This window comes from Ctenopharyngodon idella, chromosome 19 (assembly GCF_019924925.1).
Source record: "Ctenopharyngodon idella isolate HZGC_01 chromosome 19, HZGC01, whole genome shotgun sequence".
Taxonomy (NCBI): domain Eukaryota; kingdom Metazoa; phylum Chordata; class Actinopteri; order Cypriniformes; family Xenocyprididae; genus Ctenopharyngodon; species Ctenopharyngodon idella.
Window position 1 is genome coordinate 14,082,599 of NC_067238.1, and position 20,525 is coordinate 14,103,123.

General features: G+C 36.5%; 1 protein-coding gene across 3 annotated transcripts in view; it reads left to right on the forward strand.

The window, feature by feature from the left end:
* LOC127501161 (glutamate receptor ionotropic, kainate 5) overlaps positions 1–20,525 on the forward strand; it is a 102,602-nt gene that overhangs the window by 53,215 nt on the left and 28,862 nt on the right. For all 3 annotated transcript variants that reach the window (XM_051872984.1, XM_051872985.1, XM_051872986.1), the window contains exons 4-13: positions 2,277–2,450; positions 4,396–4,560; positions 7,126–7,223; positions 9,484–9,649; positions 12,627–12,805; positions 13,273–13,326; positions 16,058–16,219; positions 17,087–17,239; positions 18,690–18,794; positions 19,193–19,300. In XM_051872984.1, the coding sequence (XP_051728944.1) occupies positions 2,327–2,450; positions 4,396–4,560; positions 7,126–7,223; positions 9,484–9,649; positions 12,627–12,805; positions 13,273–13,326; positions 16,058–16,219; positions 17,087–17,239; positions 18,690–18,794; positions 19,193–19,300 (1,314 nt within the window). In that variant the 5' untranslated portion in view covers positions 2,277–2,326. The remainder of the gene's footprint in view (positions 1–2,276; positions 2,451–4,395; positions 4,561–7,125; positions 7,224–9,483; positions 9,650–12,626; positions 12,806–13,272; positions 13,327–16,057; positions 16,220–17,086; positions 17,240–18,689; positions 18,795–19,192; positions 19,301–20,525) is intronic.

The window sequence follows — 20,525 nt, forward strand, 5'->3', positions numbered from 1 at the left end:
TTGTTATTAGAGAGCGGAAGCAAAAGTCCATTGATTAAGCAAGCTTGCGGGCAATTACATTGACTGTTAAATTCAATGCAGGAAAGCTAACAGTTAAATAACTGAAACAGCCAAGCTTGAATTTCTGCCCATTCAGCATGCTGTCGCCTTATGTGGTGTTTACTTGTGTGTGTTAATACTTTCTTTTTCTTCCTACTCTCTCCCCTCTCACCATCTCTCTCGGTTTACTTTCATCTTTCTCTCCACACTATTTCTGCTTTCTCTCACGCGCTATCTCATCCCAGCTGTCTTTCTTCTGTCCTCTCCTCCCTTTTTGGTTCGCTCACTTCATTTTGGTTCCATTCAGACTTCAATTTGAATGCATTCAAAGGGCCTTATTGGCAGGAAAGATAAACATTTACTTCACGGAGCTGAGGAAGGCCAATACAAATCAAGCTGTTGACAAACTCAAACACAGGCAGCCCAGGATTGACGGCGGCTTTAGGGATGAGGCTCTTGATCTTTAGCTTGACTTGTGTCTCTGTTTTGTGCGGCCCATACCCGCACACACACACACACAACAGACCGGAGTCTTTTCAGCTCTATTATGCTGCATTCGTCAAGCGTTCAATCTTTCTCGCTCTCCTCTTTGTCTCCCAAAGCCATTTCTGAGTCTGTTTCTTCTGGCTGCATTCAATTCTCTCTGCTTCTCTGTATTATGTTGTGGGTTTTCTTGTGGGGAATTGTTTTATATTGCCACATGTGGCATGTGCCGAGGTTGCGCTACAAATAATCATTATACTGTACGTCACTTTGACAGACTGGGTTGTAAAATTTCTGTCATGGTCTATTTTTTTTAACATTTTTGATTTCCCTGGTAATTCATTTATTGTTCCATGTACGTGCCCATTTTTTCACACATGCACCTCTTCTGAGATTGCTTTATCTGCGAGTTGCATATGTGAAGTAACCCATCACACATGGCATGTTATTCATGCGCTAGCAGCCATAATTCCGGCTTATCTGTTCAGGCCTGTAGTGACCTGAACACATTTGACTTGAAAGGTCAGTTCATTTTCATGCTTGTGTAAGTCTAAACTTTCCTCCTTGCCTGAAAAGTTTTGGAAAAACACCCATTAAGCTCATGTTATTGTTTAGTAAACTATATAGCATCACAGAATTACTATGTGATTCAATGTTTCTAGTACAGAAACACAATAGATCAGATACCTTAATATTTTATCTGTTAAAATTACCATTCTGAATCATCCATCATGTTTTTAAAAATTTGGTTTTCAGTGACAAGTTAACAACAAAACCTCAGTAAGTCGCTGCAAATATGTTTTCAGGAGCTAATAAACAGCAACGTACACTTTTGCAATGGTCCTGAATATTTTATCACATCACATCAAAGCCAAATAATCTAGTGTATGGCTCATATTATAGCACTGGGACAAGAAACAGGCATATTATGCGCGTGTGTGTGTGTGTGTGTGTGTGTGTGTGTGTGTGTGTATTTTGGATGAGAATATATGCCTGTGTTTGTTTGTGTGTTAGTGAAGGGCATTGAAAAAACAGGCATATTATGTTTAAAAGTGGCATGTTTGTGCTGCTTGCAAACCAACATGGTCAACGAGGAACCCTTTAATAGCTTAAGTGGGTGATGCAACACATGGACAGAGTGGTGTGGACAACAGCCAAGTTAAACTAAATCAAGGGCTATGTTTAGAATGGAATAATAGCATGCTGCTTACTGCACATTGTGCATTAGATACTGTATACTGAATACATTGGGGCTTGTTTTTTCTTCTTCTTTTTTTTTTTTTTTTCCAAAAAATAGTATGCATTATTTAATGCTAAACTTTTCAAAAACAGCAACATGCATCATTGTTTTCACATGACCTCATTATGTTGCATTTTTGCATTGAATAATGTTAAAATGTTGCATGTTTAATTCAACTTCTAGCATCTAGTTATCTTGGCTGTTATTTTGTGTTTTTTTTTTAATTGACTTGTGTAAAAACGTATGCTGCACATTTTGTATAATATAGTAGGTCATCTGGGTATTCAACACATAAAACATACAACGCATACAATTCAAACGCATTAACATTGTGCACAGTATACTACAAAAACAAAGTAGAATGGTGCCATTCTCAACATGCTATATGTTTCTTGTTGAGATGCACAATGTATATGCACCATATTGATTTTAATCTGCATCAGATTGTTGATTAATATTAAATCAACATGTCAGTTGATGATTTCTCATGTGTAATTTTGTACCTGTCCTCTAGGTGGCGGTGCAGGCAGCCAGACGACCTTTCTCCATGAGGAGCAGTGGAAGATGCCGGCTCTGCCAGCGCTGCTGCTGTCGATTCACCTCCTCTTCCTCTTCCTGCTGTTGCTGCTGCTGACCATGGCCCCGTCCTCTCACAGCCAGACACCCGCTCTCTCAGCTGTCAGGATGGGTGAGAGACCATGGGCCACTTCCTGTTAGACAACACAAAAAGTGTATCTTCACATTATCTCCCGATTACTAGGGTGTTTCTAGGTGACTGCTAATGGTCCAAGTGAAAAGAGCCCACCCGACTAGGGGCTTATCTTTCTTGTTTTATCATGCACCAAGGCAGTAAAAAAAAGTAATTGAAAAAAAAAATTGAAGGTATCATTCATGTCTGTAGAACAAACATGTGAGGAAAGTTTAATACTCAGGGCCCTATTTTAATGATCTAAGCGCATGACCTGAAGTGCATGGAGCAAGTGCACTTAGGGCGTGTCCGAATCTACTTTGCTAGTTTAACGACAGAAAAAATGTTTGCCGCACAAGGCGCATGGTCAAAAAAAGGGTTGTACCTAGTCTCTTATTGAGTCATGGGTGTGTTTTGGGCGTAACATGCAATAAACCAATCACAGTGTCGTCTCCCATTCCCTTTAAAAGCCAAGTGCGCTTGCACCATGGTGGATTGCTATTTACATGGCGGAATATAGACACCCTCAACCTGATGAGTCAGTGTAAATACATGTGCAGATTGCCACGATTGGTCAAATAATCAGCCAATTTCATTCGTCATTACTGCAAATAGGTCATTCTGATGCATGCAATGATTATCCATTATGACATGTAGGCATTTTTATCTTTTTGTACACAATAATTATCTTTTACATTGTAATCCTTTTATTTTTAATATTTGGCACGTTTGTGTTCTGCTGCGTGTCCCTGTGTGTACACGTGTTGTGCACCCGCCTACAGGCGCATATTACTAACGTGCCCTTCAAATAATAATAATAAAAAAATACTGCTCCATTGATTTAGACCAGGTTTTTGTTGGTCAATGGCACAGTCGTTTTCAGTTGCCTCAAAATAGCAACACACCAACAATGCACCTGAACACGCCTCGTTTTCAGACCAGCACGCCCATGGATGAACAAATGAGTGCGATTACAGTTGCTATTTAAACAACGTGGGCTCTGGACGTGTAAATGATAACTGTGTCGGGCTGAAACTAGCAAAAAACACTTGCGTCGCGCCTGCCGTCACATTGTGCCGGGTGTATGATAGGGCCTTTAGTGGTAATAGTACTGCTGGCCTTTACCTATGCAATAAGGTTCAACTGCGGTACCAACCTAGACAACTTCCTACCCATCAAGAGGTGTAATTCTGCCTCAGTTCTTCCAGCTTTATCTACAGAGTCTATGTGAAAAAATAAAACTTTTTTTTATAATTGGAATGAGCAAATTGGCTACATTGGTACAGTCTCCAGATAACCCAAATGCTTTACCTGTAATGGAGGCAGCAAGCATCAACCTGAAGCCCACATTTATAGTGACTACAAAGCTTGTTCTTGATTTAATGTTTAAATACGTCTTCTGAAGTACTGACCTCCTATTAGGCTTAATCTTTTTCAACTAAACACCTGTTACACAAGAGAGAGTGTGAAGCGATAATCTCAGATATGCTGGGATCGTTTCTTTTTTCTTTCTTTTTGGTCAATTTATAAAAACTAAGATTAAGTCATTAGATTAAACCACTGACTTTAGAGCAGAGTTCAGGCGAAATTAAGCAATATTATCGGATTCAAGCAGGAGCCTTTTTCAAAGTCGCTTGTACTTGGCTGTTACTTCACAGCATGTGACTGATTGCTTCAAGCATCAGTATGTTCATCTTGATTATTGCGAACAATAAAGCATCAATTAATCTCTGGCAAGCCTCCAAACGAAATGCGCTCAATAGAACAATCTAATCAGTTAACATCACAACATGCGACATTCGTTGCAAACTTGTTTCTGTTCAATCTAGATGAGTAACTCCATCTTCTTGCAATAACAAATCAAACTTCAATCATCAACATCAAAAACTCAATTAAATTCCAGAGCAGAAAACAAAACACAGAGCTTTTTTTTTTTGTTCTTCAGCTGCTATTTTAGATGATCAGTCAGCATGTGGACGTGGAGAGCGGTTGGCATTGGCTCTGGCCCGAGAGAACATCAACAGTGCGATGGAGAGCCCGGCACGAGCACGCGTGGAGGTCGACATCTTTGAGCTGCAGAGAGACTCTCAGTACGAGACTACAGACACAAGTGAGTCTAACAAAATGACTACACACACACTGGTAGTCACACGAAACCTCATTCACAATTTTAATTCTGTAATGTGAAGTATTTTGGCTAAAACTTCAACAACTTGAATAAAAATTCAACAAGAACAAATAATAGGGTCGTACATGTTTTTATTTGATTAGCTTATAGAAAGTGGGCATTTTGAATGGAAAGTCAAGGCTAAAGGTCAAGTTATGATATCTTTTTCAAATGTATTGTCATTTGCTATATTATATTGTATTATATTATATTATATTATTGTTATCAGATAGAGCTGCATGATTCTGGATAAATTGAGAATCACTTTTTTTTGGGAGAAAAACGGAGATCACAGTTCTCCCACAATTCAAAATAGATAACTAAACATGTAATTTACTAGAGGTTCTGACAAAATGTTAAATGCTGCAGTCTATTTTAAAAAATATTTAATTCATTTGATTTGATTTAATTGTTATTATTTTTTGTAAATCGGTCTGAATGAATGATTCAATGACTCACTCATAAAGACTTCACTTGTTTCATTATTGGATGAATCTCTTGAATGAATGATTCAATGACAAATACATTTTTTAACAATCACTTGTCGCCAACAACTGGTGTGACGGTGTAACTGATACAATCTTTATTTGAGGCATTAAGTTACTTTTAAAAGGCGATTTACTACATTTTGATCGCTACCATAGACATCAGTGTTCATCTCCGAACTATAGACTTTTATCCCAGTACTTCTGTGATCATTTGAATTATTTTAACAGAAATATTAATAATGTGTGGTTGAAAAGACTTTTTTATGCTGTTTCAAAACACAACAGCTGCTTTCTCTAGGTCAGCGACAATGTAAATGCAGATTTCAATGTTTGCTGTGATCGTATTTGTCAAAGGTTTAATAGACATAGACGAATCGCTGTCATTTAGGAATAAGATCGCGTGGGTGTTTGAATCAAGATCGCGATCTTTTAACGATTAATCATGCAGCTCTATTATCAGAATTAAATTAACTATTGGCAAGGTTTAATGATGAATTACCAAGAACAGTAGTCTAAAATAATGCCTACAGTTTTTTTCTTTCTTTCTTAATCTTCATTAGAAATTGATTGATTATAAAGAGGGCATTCCATAACAGAATGAAGCTTACAGGATGCTTTTTGAATGGAAAGTCAAAGTTGAATGTCAAGTTTGAGTGATTTCTTTTTTAAATGTATTGATATATACACTGCTCGGCAAAATAAAAAGTCGCTGTTTGGATTTAAATAGGCAAATACTGGATCATGACTGGATCATTATTGCAGTGATTATTATGTTTCTAGCATGTTATATGTTTGGGAACTGTTCTTTTAACCCCAAGTGATGGAGTACTTCTTAAACAACCATGTAGGAAGACACATCATGGCTATATTCCAGGATGACAATGTCAAGATTCATCAAGCTCAAATTGTGAAAGAATGGTTCAGAGAGCATGAAGAATCATTTTCACTCATGAATTGGCACCTCTGAGTCCCAGACCTTAAATTCATTGAAAGTCTTTGGGATGAGATAAATAATATATATTTATAAATAAATGTTGTGATGTTATTTCCATCAAGGGTGCATCAATTTTTGGTCAAGATCTTGTATTGACGATGCAAGAGCCGAGCACTCTGTAAAGTCTACTCTAGCACAACCCAAAGGCATTCAATGAATTTAAGGTCTGAACTCATGTGTGAAAATGATGACTTTTTTTGGCCGGGCAGCGTATTGTATAATATAATATAATATAATATAATATAATATAATATAATATAATATAATATAATATAATATAATATAGCATTATTGTTAACCAGAATTGAATTATTTTATGGCAAGATTACAATAGTCTACAATTTTTTTCTTTAATATTTTTTAAGCCACTTGACTGTTGGTTAACAATATTTTTAGTGGAGAAAGTTATTACATTTTGATGAAAGACATACTATTTTTCTCTTTAGAATAATATGCACTGCTGTATTGAGCACAAAACAGAAAAAAACTTTCACTTTACCACTGGACTGAAATGGACTGATAACACACACTCACGGCAGAGCATGTGAATATAACAGGAGGATAAAAGATTTTCATTTGTTGCAAAATGAATTACATACCCTTGTCACACATGCACAGTGCCCTGAACATTTCAATGCAACAGTTCAAAAGCAAGCAAGAAAGAAATCTTTTCATCTAAATATACACCCTGTGCTCTCTCTCTCTCCTCCTCGTTCTTCTGTAGAATTAGAGCAGCAATCTCCTGTAGGCAGAGCATAAATCTGTGTTGTGCTTATTGATGTAATTAATCAAAAAGAGCTTTGCATTGACTCCTAATTTGATATATCATCTAGGAACAGGACACAGAACTGGACGGCGTCCAAGATGTTGGCTTTTTCTCTGCCCACTGCAATGTCTGTCTCTCTCTCTACCCTGTCCCTTTCTCATTCAGTCACTGTCTTGCTCTATCACCCTGCTCTCTATCTCTCTCTCATGGTAGCTTTATTTATCTGTCTCTTTCTAATAATATATCTTTACCCCTCCAAGTGTGTCAGATCTTGCCAAAGGGAGTGGTCTCTGTCATTGGTCCTGCCTCTAGTCCTGCTTCTGGATCCACTGTCAGTCATATATGTGGGGAAAAAGAGGTGAGAATGAAAGGAAGTGCATTTGCCTATGTGTCTGTGAGAGCATTTCCTGAGATGATAAATTTACACTGTTCCTCAGCCACAGGCCATTATTTCCTGTGTGCCTTTGCTTTGCTGCTTGAAAAGCATCTCTCCCTCTGACCTAATTTTCCATATTTTCTCTCTCTTCTTCCTTCCTTACGGATAGAGAGAATGATATATCAGCCAGAATGATTAATTGGCCGATATCTGGCTGTTTTGGTGCCCACTCAGCCAATTAACAATTTAATATTGCGTAAAATGAACGTGCTTTTAATTTTGTTCATTTTGTGTACATCTAATTTACTCAAATTAAATTGTATATTTATACACAGTGTGGTCAGCATTTCTAATCCCAGATTTTCAATATAATTTAAACCTGGAAATTACTAAATAAAAAATAAATAAAACAATGCTGGCTTTTTAGGCAGCGCTTTAAAGAAAAAACAGACAATCATCCGATAATCCTTAAGACTTTCGTTTCGACATGAGGGTGAGTAATTAAGGGATTAGTTCACTTCAGAATTAAAATTTCCTGATAATTTACTCACCCCCACGTCATCCAAGATGTTTATGTCTTTCTTTCATCAGTCGAAAAGAAATGAAGATTTTTGAGGAAATCATTCCAGGATTTTTCTCCATATAGTGGATTTCAATGGCTACCAACGGGTTGACAAATGCTCATCTTGCACTGCTCTGCAATGCGCCACGCATTACGTAATAACGTTAGAAAGGTCACGCGTGACGTAGGCAGAAGTACCGCAGGTAGGGCGAAAAAAACTATCTCCTCCAACTTCAAAATCATCCAACATCGTTGTTTTACCTTTTTTTGTAAAGGCCTTTTGACTTAGTCTTTGCGTGTTCGCTTTGTAAACACTTGCTTGGTATTTCCGGTCATTGGTAGCCACTGAAGTCCACTATATGGAGAAAAATCCTGAAATGTTTTCCTCAAAAACCATAATTTCTTTTCAACTGAAGAAAGAAAGACATAAACATCTTGGATGACATAGGGGTGAGTAAATTATCAGTGAACTAATCCTTTAATGACAGAATTTTCATTTTTGGGTGAACTGTCCCTTTAAGACTTAAAACTTTTTGTTAAACTTTCTAACAAGTATTTATCAAGACTTGACAAAGTTAATTTTGCAATTCAATATTCTGTTTGCTACCTCAATTTAAATGTTGTAACTGAATTGGAATTTACAAGGCATTCTAATAAACATTTGTTATCATTTGTAATCATAAATTCATAAAAAAAATAATCATAAAAAAATAATCATTTGTAATCATTTGGGTTTTTTTTTTTTGAAAGAAGTCTCTTATACTCAACAAGGCTGCATTAATTTGATCAAAAACACAGTAAAAAAAAAAAAAAAAAAAAAAGATATGACTATTTAAAAAAAATGTTTTCTATTTTAATATATTTTAAAATGTAATTTATTTCTTTGAGTTTTCAGCATCATTACTCCAGTCTTCAGTGTCACATGATCCTTCAGAAATCATTGTAAGATGCAGATTTGGTGCTCAAGAAACATGCATTATCATCATTATTATTATTATTATTATTATTATTATTAATCTTTGAAAAATGTGACTTTTTTTAGAAAGTTTTATAGAAAGTTCTGCACATTTTGTAAGTCTCTCTTATCTGACATGCTCAGTTTATGCTGCATTCACGGCATGCCGTAATTACCATAATTAAAAACACATCACATTCTACTCTGAGCTGAATTATGCATTTCTATAGCAACACTACTAACACCAGTATAAATCTGCAGTGGCCAGGTGGTAAAGCAGTCACATGGTACAAGTCGGAGCATGGTCAAGTTATGAGTTCTACGAGGACGTGAACACTTTTTACAAGTCGAAATAAATAAGAGAGACACACAAAATGTGCAGTGCTGTGACTCCCTAGGAGCAAGATTGAAAATCGCTGCTTTAGATATTGGCATCAGCCACTGAAAAACCTGTGTGGGTCAATTACACCAGTGTTTCTCAACCACATTCCTGGAGGCCCACCAACACTGCACATTTTGCATGTCTCCTTAATTAAACACACCTGATTAGGGTTATCGGCTCATTAGTAGTGACTCAAAGATCTAAAATGGGTGTGTCAGACAAAGGAGACATGCAAAATGTGCAGTGTTGGTGGGCCTCCAGAAATGTGGTTGAGAACCACTGAATTACACAATCACGTCTATTCTTCTAAATCTTCCTCTTTATTTTTGCCCGTTCCTCTCAGATCCCTCACATCAAGATTGGTCCAGAGGAGACTCCACGCTTGCCATATCTGCGCTTTGCCTCAGTGACGCTGTATCCTAGCAACGAGGACTTAAGCTTGGCCATCGGTGCCATCCTGCGCTCTTTCAGTTACCCGACGGCCAGCCTGATCTGTGCCAAAGCAGAGTGTAAGTCTGCAGGGAAAGCGTCGGCACTATCAACAATGAACTACCCATTCTTTCATTCAGCTGTTATAGATCAAGCTGAATTGTTCATTGTTCACAGCACCTTTTCTAATTCATTTCACAGTCGCTGATTCACAATGCATTTCATTTTATTTTTTTAAGTGCATTATCCTTAGGCTTGGTGCCTATTATATGATGTTATTAACGCTGATGCCACTGCTTCAGCAAATTACATATTTTTATAAGATTAAACCTTTTATTTGCTTTATTCTTGTGGATTCATGTTTCTGCTTGATGATAATGACATTATATTAAGTAAAAATGTTGCCGCTGTGACCTAGCAGTTAGCACACATGCATTGGTTCAATATAGTAGTGTAAGTTCAAATCTGGATTTAAAAGGTTATTCACCCAAAAATGACAATTCTGTTATTAATTACTCACCCTCATTTTGTTACACACCCGTAAGACCTTCGTTCATCTTCAGAACACAAATTAAAATATTTTTGATAAAATCCGTTGGCTCAGTGAGGCCTGCATTGACAGCGAGATAATTAACACTTTCAGATGCCCAGAAAGGTACATATTTAAAACAGTTCATGTGACTACAGTGGTTCAACCTTAATGTTATGAAGCGACGAGAATACTTTTTGTGCCAAAAAAACAAATTAACGTCTTTATTCAACAATTTCTAGTGATGGGCGATTTCAAAACACTGCTTCAAGCTTTATGAATATTTTGTTTCGAATCAGTGATTCGAAGTGTGTATCAAACTGCCAACGTCACGTGAACGTTTACTGAAATCACGTGACTTTGGCAGTTTGATACACGCTCCGAACCACTGATTTGTAAAGCTTCGAAGCTTCATGAAGCAGTGTTTTGAAATCGCCCATCACTAGATATTGTTGAATAAAGTCGTTATTTTGGGGTTTTTTTGGTGCGCAAAAAGTATTCTCGTCGCTTCATAATATTAAGGTTGAACCACTGTAGTCACATGATCTGTTTTAAATTTGTCTTTAGTAGCTTTCTGGGCATTGAAAGTGTTAATTATCATGCTGTCAATGGAGGCCTCACTGAGCCATCGGATTTTATCAAAAATATCTTAATTTGTGTTCCGAAGATGAACAAAGGTCTTACGGGTGTGGAATGACATGAGGGTGAGTAATAAATGACAGAATTTTCATTTTTGGGTGAACTAACCCTTTAACATTTTAACATTAACAATTTACATTTCCTGATCACCTATCTCGTTCTATATCCCACTGTCCCTTCAAATAAAAGTAGCATAAAGGCCCAAGTAACATTATAAAACTGGTATGATTTTACCTTATTTAATATTTAACTGTTAATATCCACCTTATTCCTGACGAGCCTACTGCGTTTTGAATTATGGGTAGCACTTCTGGTCTGGGGAACTTCCATTCTAAAAGACTGAAACGAAACATTTCAAATCATAAAGCTTATCCGTCAGTTTGACTGAATGAGCTGTCAATTTTCCTTCATTTTTTATTTTCAGGCATCATGAGAATAATGTAACGCTTGGTATTTTAACGTGACATGTTATAACAAGAATATCTATGGCACAAGCTCTTTTCAGTTGCTGCATTCTTTTCCTCATGATTATTTTCTTTTTCCCCTTTGCATCCCACTTTAATAATATGAAAAAAGGAAACATATGCTGCACATTTGTGGTCTTGTTGATGTTTTTACACATTTTTAAATGTCCTTTTAATGTTCAATGGTTGAACGGTGAGTAGAATAATGTCATCTCATTGTACTCGGTTTAAAAAAAAACAGAGCGAGCCTTTCACTGATTGTTTACAGCTTAGCGGAAGTTACACCCATAATTTGCACAAAGCATCATGGGGCGTAGGAATAAGGTGGATAGGCATGATTGGAGGCACTTATTTCTTAATTAAAAAAGCACACCTGTCTTTCAGGTGATGCTGGATGATTATCACTGCAATATACAAAAATACTGAACCAATGTTTTTCAGATGAGTAGTGCTATCCATATTTATATTTTGAGGGACATCACATTGAGGACTGTGTCATCATACAGACAAACAAGAAGCAATATTAATTGTATTTGTTATACTTTGTTGACTAAGCTTAACGAGAAGTAGTTAGCGCACTAAAGTGAAATGTATGCGAGCCGTTACGATGCTGACTGCAAGTTGATCTCTCGTGACTTGCTGATGCGAGCAGCTCTCGCTTGATTGGTATGGTCTGGGTAATGGTGCTACGGTTTCATGCACCACTGTTTACTGCTGTTTGCATATCTGTGCTATCCCATGCTTTTCCATATAATTACTGCAGCCTGTGCTCATGTTCAAGTGTAAGAGAGCATTAGTCTGTTTAAGATGCAGGCAGTTGTGTTTGTGCAGGCATGTTTGAGTTCTCTGTGCACATTAGCATGCATAGATGTGCTCATCTACACATTGGTTCCTTACTAATGTGGATGTGTGAGAGAGCATGGATACCACCACACAGTTTTTTGTTTGTTTTTGTGAGAAAGCACTCTTTCATCACTTCCACCCTGCTGTTATCGTTAGCTGTGCATCTTGTTGACTGCAGTCCAAAATCAATGAAGTCACCATATGGATTTTGTGGTGGCTTAGAGCACAAATTTATGTACATACGGAATTAACTTTATTGGCTCTCAAAGTCACTTAATTCGATAGTCACTGACTTTAATATGGAGGAGCAGGTTGGAAAGTAAGGTAAGGTTTACTGCAATTGACAGTTTATGAAAGCTGTTAAAAGGTTTTAGATGGTTGCATGACATTTATTTTAATGTGTCAACACGACATTTATGCTGAATAGCCTGATCATTGTAAAAAAAAAAAAAATTATAATAATATTTATAATAATATTTATGAGAGTTTTGCTAATTTTTCACAAATGCCCTGGAATATATATTGAAAATGTTTTCAAAATGCTTATATATATAGATTTGGGATTTTATGCTACACCCTCAGGCCTGCTGCGATTGGAGGAGCTTGTGCGTCACTTCCTCATATCCCGGGAAACACTCTCAGTCAGAATGCTGGATGAAAACTTGGACCCCACCCCCCTGCTGAAAGAAATCCGTGATGACAAAGTTGCGACTATTATCATTGATGCTAATGCATCAGTGTCAATACTTATATTAAAGAAGGTATGTGTGCTTATATAGGGGTCCTTTTACTTTTTTTCTGACTTAAAAATATTTAAAAAAAAATTTCCAGTTCTTTTTGAAATGCAATTTGATGAGTTGAATTTTAAAAAAAAAAATTTAATCTCATATATATATATATATATATATATATATATATATATATATATATATATATATATATATATGCCATTTTATATATATAATGACATTTTTCAAAATACTTAAGCTTAGTTTATAGCTAGGTTTAAATGGGATTTTAATTTGCAACCTGATTTTTTGCAGACTACTGTGTTCAACACAACTGAAACAGATAGATAGATAGATAGATAGATAGAAAGAAAGAAAGAAAGAAAGAAAAGAAAGAAAGAAAGAAAAACCTGACATGACTCAACTGTGCAGATGTAGTATGAATTATGATTAGATTTCTGACATACAACATATCTCTTGCTGTTTCTCCCTTTCTCTAGGCCTCAGAATTAGGCATGACATCAGCCTTCTACAAGTATATTCTCACCACAATGGTAAACAAACCCCTTTTTTTCCACTTTGTCCAATGACACACTACCCTTTCTCCCCTTAACCCACTTTCATCCAGTAAGAGTAATGGCAGGCCTGGCCATTGACCAGCTCATCACAGATGCACAACGCATCAATGCCGTTTATCGTTATCATCATGGATGAGGTGGATTATGTCCTTGTTTTGAGGTCACATATGCTTCTGTTGTGAGCTTGGGATTTTAATACAACTGTTACAAGTTGAGGTAGGCTAAAGCATTTGACCTTGTGAGGCAAACTGAATCATGAAAGATAAGATTTGAGACTGTCCAAACATGTTTCGTATGGCCTCAGTAAATGGCAAATATTTAATATTTAAAACATTTAGAGATTAAATTTGTTTAACATGCATTTTTTATAAAATTATTTATTTTTGTATTTGGGAGGGAGCCAGAGCTCACTCTGCAGTAAGGAAGCAATTTTGCTAAGAGCGTGCCAACTGAAAAAAAGTCTAAAGATACATGAATAGGAGTGTGAAAGAAGATGAGCTGAATTACATTTTAGTGTGATTTTTTAATTTAGTAATGCACCACTTTTAAGTGCTGTCATGGCATAAAGAATTTTCGATGTACATATTTTCTAAAGTGTAATAAAATAAAATTCAGTCTTGTTTTCTTCTCCTTATGAAACGGCTCATTTGAACATTCAAATTCAAGCTTAGCCTTTTATTAATCTGACTTTGGCAAGCTTTTCCCCAAGATCAGGGACAAATGCAGACAACCTCAAGGCAATATTGCAATTGTATGCTAGATTCATTGGTGGCTGCTGAGTGATGGCTTTCAGTAGCAGTCTCTAAAATTAAGTCTGCATCTTGAATAAGGTCATCGTCTTGTCAGATTCACATTGTCAGCAATCTAATTGAGAGCAGACTAAAGATGAAAGACACTTGCCATTATCAAGCCCTTCAAAAACAGTCACAGTACCTGTCATACCTCCATTCATAAATACGACAAGGATCCTCAGGAGGAATCAAAAGGATGTACTGCTGAAGGGGTCAATGACATAACAAGATCATTCCCCTGCTTCACTTGAAATGCACCTGGACTTCAGAAGGTTTTAGAGTGAATCAATAATTGCAGACATATGGGAATTAAAAACTGAATAGGTGTCTTCATAGGTGGAGTTGGATCCTCCTTCAGCTGCCATATAGAAAGTAAAAGTTTGTGATAAATAATCTAAAACCAATTGGTGGATCCACCAAGAGCATTCCCACTGCTTCTACACAGCTATAGAAAAAGTCTTTGTTGACTTTACCATTGACAAACTCACTACCTAACTGCACCTCTTGAGATTATCCACTTGCCAATAGATGAGAAAGTATAAGGGCTGACTGATTTGGTAGACAAGGTGAAAGCCATTCAAGGACAAAAAAAAAAAAAAAGCCTTTTCTAAAACAATTTGAGCCCATTTTTAATGTTTTCCTTGAATGTTCCCAATGGGCACCACTTATGTTGAGTGTAATCCTAGCAGGGTTGAATATTGCCTTCAGTAAATTACTATTTATTTATGGATGAGAGTTTTCCCAAACCCGTAGGGAGCAGCGGGTATTTGCGAAAAACTGGCCAGGCAAATGTAGCTATTTAAAAAAAAAAATCTGTAGACCTTTTCTGAATAATATGTAAACATTGCATTTGAGTTAAGCACACATTTACCAAATCACTATAAATGTGATGTATGGTGCCTCAACTGTAATATATTTTGTACAAATGGTTTTATTATTATGTTGAATGTCACTCTTGCATCCCTTTCTGTCATTTCTAGAAGATTTTCAAACTTTCAAATGAGTTCATCAGTAAAATTACTGTTGCTAAAAGTTTGCAATCTCATAGGACTGAAATGTTGTATAGTGTATGCCACTATACAGTAACGTTATACTAGTATAGAGGTCACACACTACATCATTATAAGCCAAGTCAAGATAAGACAAAACCCTGGGAAAATCCAGTGATGGCATTATAAATAAGTCAAATATCTATTTACATTTTACTTTTATGACCTCTCACTACTTCTACTCAGATTTAATGTGTTTCAGCTTTAATAGTCTGAATCCATACATTTTTAATATTCATTGATTTCGTTCTCATATTTTCACCAGTACTACTGTATATGACTCTGAACGTCAATAAATTTAAAATAAACTATTCTTACCAACTTACAGCACCATTCCTATATTAATAATACTTTTATATAATATGCACACCCCGTTTTATTCGTAAAATGGTCAATTTAAAATATTTATATCGTTAAAGCAGTGCTGACAAGGTGCTAAGAGAATTGTCAAACTCACCTTACAGTGGCTCACGGAACAGGGATGGTAAAACAGCGGCCAAACTGCGCTGCCTCGCAGTACTTTTTAACTGTTCGACAGAAATGACGGTTTTTACTAAATATTGTGTGGGAAAAAAACTGAGTATTTTATCTTTTAACTGTTAAACACTCACCTGTTTCGCGAGCACCGCTGAGTATGAATTTCTGAACATCGCGCGTTTTCAATAATGAGGAAAGGAAACGCGCATGCGCGCCAAAAGGCCATCGCGTGTAATACGCTCACTGGCAGTGGTTTTCAGTTAAGTAAATACCAAGAATTGGCTTTTCTCTAGATGTTAATTAAAGTGGTTAAAGTATTTCATAGTGCCAAAACCACAATATTGTGTCCACAGTACTTCTTGACTTAGTCTCTCTCTCTCTCTTTTTCAGGATTTCCCTCTGTTGAGGTTGGATGATGTTGTAGATGATCAGTCAAATATCGTTGGCTTCTCCATGTTGAACAGCAGTCATCCTTTTTACCTGGAGTTCATCAGAAGCCTAAACCTATCATGGAGGGAAGGTTGTGACATCAGCCCATACCCTGGTCCAGCGGTGAGCTTACAATTATATACTTTCATGTGAATATTTCATGAGAAACATTACAACTCACAAATCTATTACTCAGGGCAATTCAACCTATCCAGGTAAAGGGCACAGACTTACTTGCTGTGTCACTTTAAGTGTGAGAGGTTGAATTGCCCTGAGTAATAGATTTGTGAGTTGTAATGTTTACCAACTTACAGCACCATTACCATATTAATAATACTTTTATATAATATGCACACCCCGTTTTATTCATAAAATGGGCAATTTAAAATATTTATATCTTTAAAGCAGTGCTGACAAGGTGCTAAGAGAATTGTCAAACTCACAGTGAGAGGTGTGAGAGGTTATTATTGTCGTTAACATTTTTTAAATCAAACAATTAAAACCACATTTGTCAGGATATGTATATCAGTAACAGTGAAATATTTGGTTGTGTTAGCATCTAAAAATGCTTTTTAGATTCCAAGAGCATCCATGATTTCAGTAATTTGATTGACATTCAGCTGCATTATTTAAACCAGATTTTGCTGAGATTTTCTTAGATGGGGAAAAAAAACTGCAAACTGTAAACCGTAGTATCTACTAACTCTGTGGAATAATGAGATGTTATATCTGCCAGAAGGTTTTTTCAAATGTGTCCAAATAGGACGTGCGCCACACAACGTAATTTAGGAACCTCTGTTAGACGTTCAGGAGGAAGAGTTGCTGTAGGGCCCTAACAGACGTGAAGTCTCCTTGTCCCCCTAATGACCTCATTTGCTGTCTTTCTCAATTCTACATTCCTTTATTCTCTTTTTCTTCTCCACCATCTTTCTGTCTTGGCTTCGCCGTATTTCTCGTCTCGTTTCATTCATGTTCTCTCTCCACCTACAGTTGTCATCTGCGCTGATGTTCGATGCAGTGCATGTGGTGGTCGGAGCAGTGCGAGAGCTGAACCGCAGTCAGGAGATCGGAGTGAAGCCTCTGAGCTGCACTTCCTCACTCATCTGGCAGCACGGCACCAGTCTCATGAACTACCTGCGCATGGTATTTGTCACCATGGCTACCCCATTGGCAGCCATTTTCTGATGACTTTAGTGTTTGGTCTTTAGGGTTGTTGTCTCTGATGAGCTGTAGAAGCCCGTTTTAATCTGGTTTTTATGTTGATGGGATTCTGCATGCAACTGCTTATTGGCTTTTATAGGCTCTGTTAAAGTCAACATGAAATTTAAAATGACCTTATCTACTTTCTCAACATTCATTCTTGGTCTCGTTGCGCACAATTCATCAGTGCATGTTATTCCAAGGAAAAATGTCTTTGTAATCTTTCCTCTTGGCGTCGATATACAAGACGCAGAGAGTTTATGATGGTTGCTTTTTAATTTACTCCGCAATAAATTTAAACCTTGACTAATGCATTATTGTGCATTGAGTATCGCTGTGCATCATTTAACACCGTCAAGAAACATTTAACAATGTTCAGCACTGTGAAACTATGCAGAAAACAGCAATAACAACAGTAAATGAACCAAATTAAATGTAAAAATATTTTATATATAATTTATAATATAAAATAAATAATTAAAATAATAATAAATAAATACATGTAATGAAATAAATTGCTAATGCTATGTATATAGATGACACAAAATGCTAATAATTTTATTATAATAAATTGTTTAAATAAATATAGTATAATTTGATTAAAATTTTACTAATGCAGAGTCAATTCACAGGCCCCAGGACTGATTTTGTAGGCAATAAATGCATTTTTATTTTTTTCACAAATAGCTTGAGTACTTAATGAGCCGCCCTTGTCACAGAGACCGGGACGATGTTCCTGGTTGTCTCCTCCATCAACGGCCCTGATGGTGACCAATGCAGTATGACTTTTACGTCCTCTGTAATGATTATGCTCAGCCACAGTCATTTTACAACTGGCATTAGTTTCAAAGCAATTATAACTGTGCCCTTAACACCAGATGTCCATTGTTTATTGCAACCTGTCTGAAGGTCTGCTTGTATTTTATCATTTTAATGCTGCTATTATAAACTGTGAGATCCTAGACTATGTTTGTGTTGTCTAGGCACAAGTGCGGTCTTTCATTCACTGTGTCCCTCCATCTGTTTTGCAGTTTGCCCATCACTCCATCATTTCACCACTCCATTTGGCACCATCTCCACACCTCCTCTCGTCCTCCATTCTCGGTTTGTCTCCATAACTCCAAGTGTTTACCTCACTTGCCAATAATAATGAAAACAGTCATTATTTTTGCAATTGCAATCGGTGATGCCGTTAGAGCAGAAATGACACTTCACCTTAACTTTCTTAATCATCTCAGAGTTTTCCTCTCACTTGTCCTCTGGCTGTCTCTCTGTTTTTCTCCGCCTGTGCTATAATTTCTACCTTAATATTGTAGGTCAAAATTAATGTTGTTCGTCATTCTTGTTTGTTACCCTTGGTTTAAATTTCCCCCCTCTCTCTCTTTCATTTTAGGTAGAGTATGATGGCCTAACAGGCCGCGTGGAGTTTAACAGCAAAGGCCAGAGGACCAATTACACGCTGCGTATTCTTGAGAAATTCAAGGGGGGTCACAAAGAGGTAACACACACATACACACACACAAACGTACTCTCATAAACACTAACTCCGGATTTTATCCGGAATCACGGAAAAGGTTGTAAGGTCTAATGAATGGGTGGTAGCTGGAGTAATCACCACTTCACTCCTCTCTTATTGATCATAGTATTGATCCCTCGCTTCATGCTCTTTTATCTCTCCTTCATCCCCTCGTCTTATTCACTGAACTTGTTTATTCCTGCCTGTTTCCCCCATGCGAGATCAAACATGTTTTCAAATGGGTCACAAATGATTTTATATTATTTAGTTCATTTAACGCACATTTGTTCATCATGTAAGTAGTTCTTACTTAATCTTTGTAATTAAAATGAAGCAGTGAAGCATCTTAAATCTTTTTTTTTTTTACTTTACATGTGCAGATTGGTGTCTGGTACTCCAACAACACGTTGGCTATGAACTCCACGTCTTTAGACATCAACATGTCTGAGACGTTAGCCAATAAGACACTCACCGTCACCACAATACTGGTAAGAACTTCTCCAGATATGACTCCATGGGCTTTGTGGCTTTAGCAGCACATGAAAAAAGAACTTTTGAGCATTTCAGACCAGTATGTAAGAGATAATTGTGAATTATAGGGCTTTTACAGATCTGGCACTCACTGGTACAAGCTTCAAATGGATTCAAATGTTGCACATGACCAAGTAAAGTCTTTTTAAACAGCACATCTCCAAACCCAATTCTGTCTTAAATGTTATTTTGGGCTCCGATTCCGAAGCCTTGCTTGCTTACACATAGCTTATACAGTATAATAATGTTGCTTCTTGAGTTTGTATTTGTATGAAGAGCTTTGTAGATTCCAATTTTACAATCTCAAACATAAATTCAGACTAGACTCATTTTTGCAGTCAGAAATTTGCCTAACAGTTTAAGCAAACCTACATTCCTCTGTTGAATGCATTGTGAATGTAATGTTAAAGTCAACATCAAATCAAAATTTTATTTACTTTCTTAATGCACTTTCCCGGTCTTACTGTGAAGAAATCATCAGTGCACATTGTTCTAGCTCATGCTATTGGATGATTTTAACCATGTTGATGTTAACAAGCATTGTTTTTTAGCAACAATTTCTATACCAGCTTTCAGTCTGATTCCATTCCGGTATAGAATGCCTACTTCTCACCATTCAGTCAATGGATAACATAAAGAACTGTGCTACTTTTTTTTTTCATTGAATGTCCTGTTTTACTCTGTCCGTTGTGAAAGTAGAGTGTACTTAAATTAAATTAAAAATATATACTAGTTGCAATATTTTATATAGCACCTTCGGTGATGCATCCATATTCACTGCATTATTATTCATTCCACTGTCATACAATGTTGCTTCCAGGCAACAAACACATTTAAACAATTCCTTAACATTAAAATGTATCTGACTCTAATTGTTTTAAAATCGCTTACTGCTTGTATTTGTTCTGTTTTTTGTTTTTTTGTTTTTTTAATCAAAACAACCACAAGTCATCCCTTCATTATTAACCATCTTATTTGCATCATGTGCTTGCAAAAAGAAGAAAATAGGTTTGCTATCCACAGGCAACATCATACTGATATAATACATTCAAAAAATATAATACATTCAAACCAAGAAGCTGCAGCCAAAAAAGTACTTTCACATGTCAAGGCTAAGGAAGCACCGTTTCACTGGATTTTACTGCCATTTCATGGCTTAACACTAATCAAAATGCCACTTCC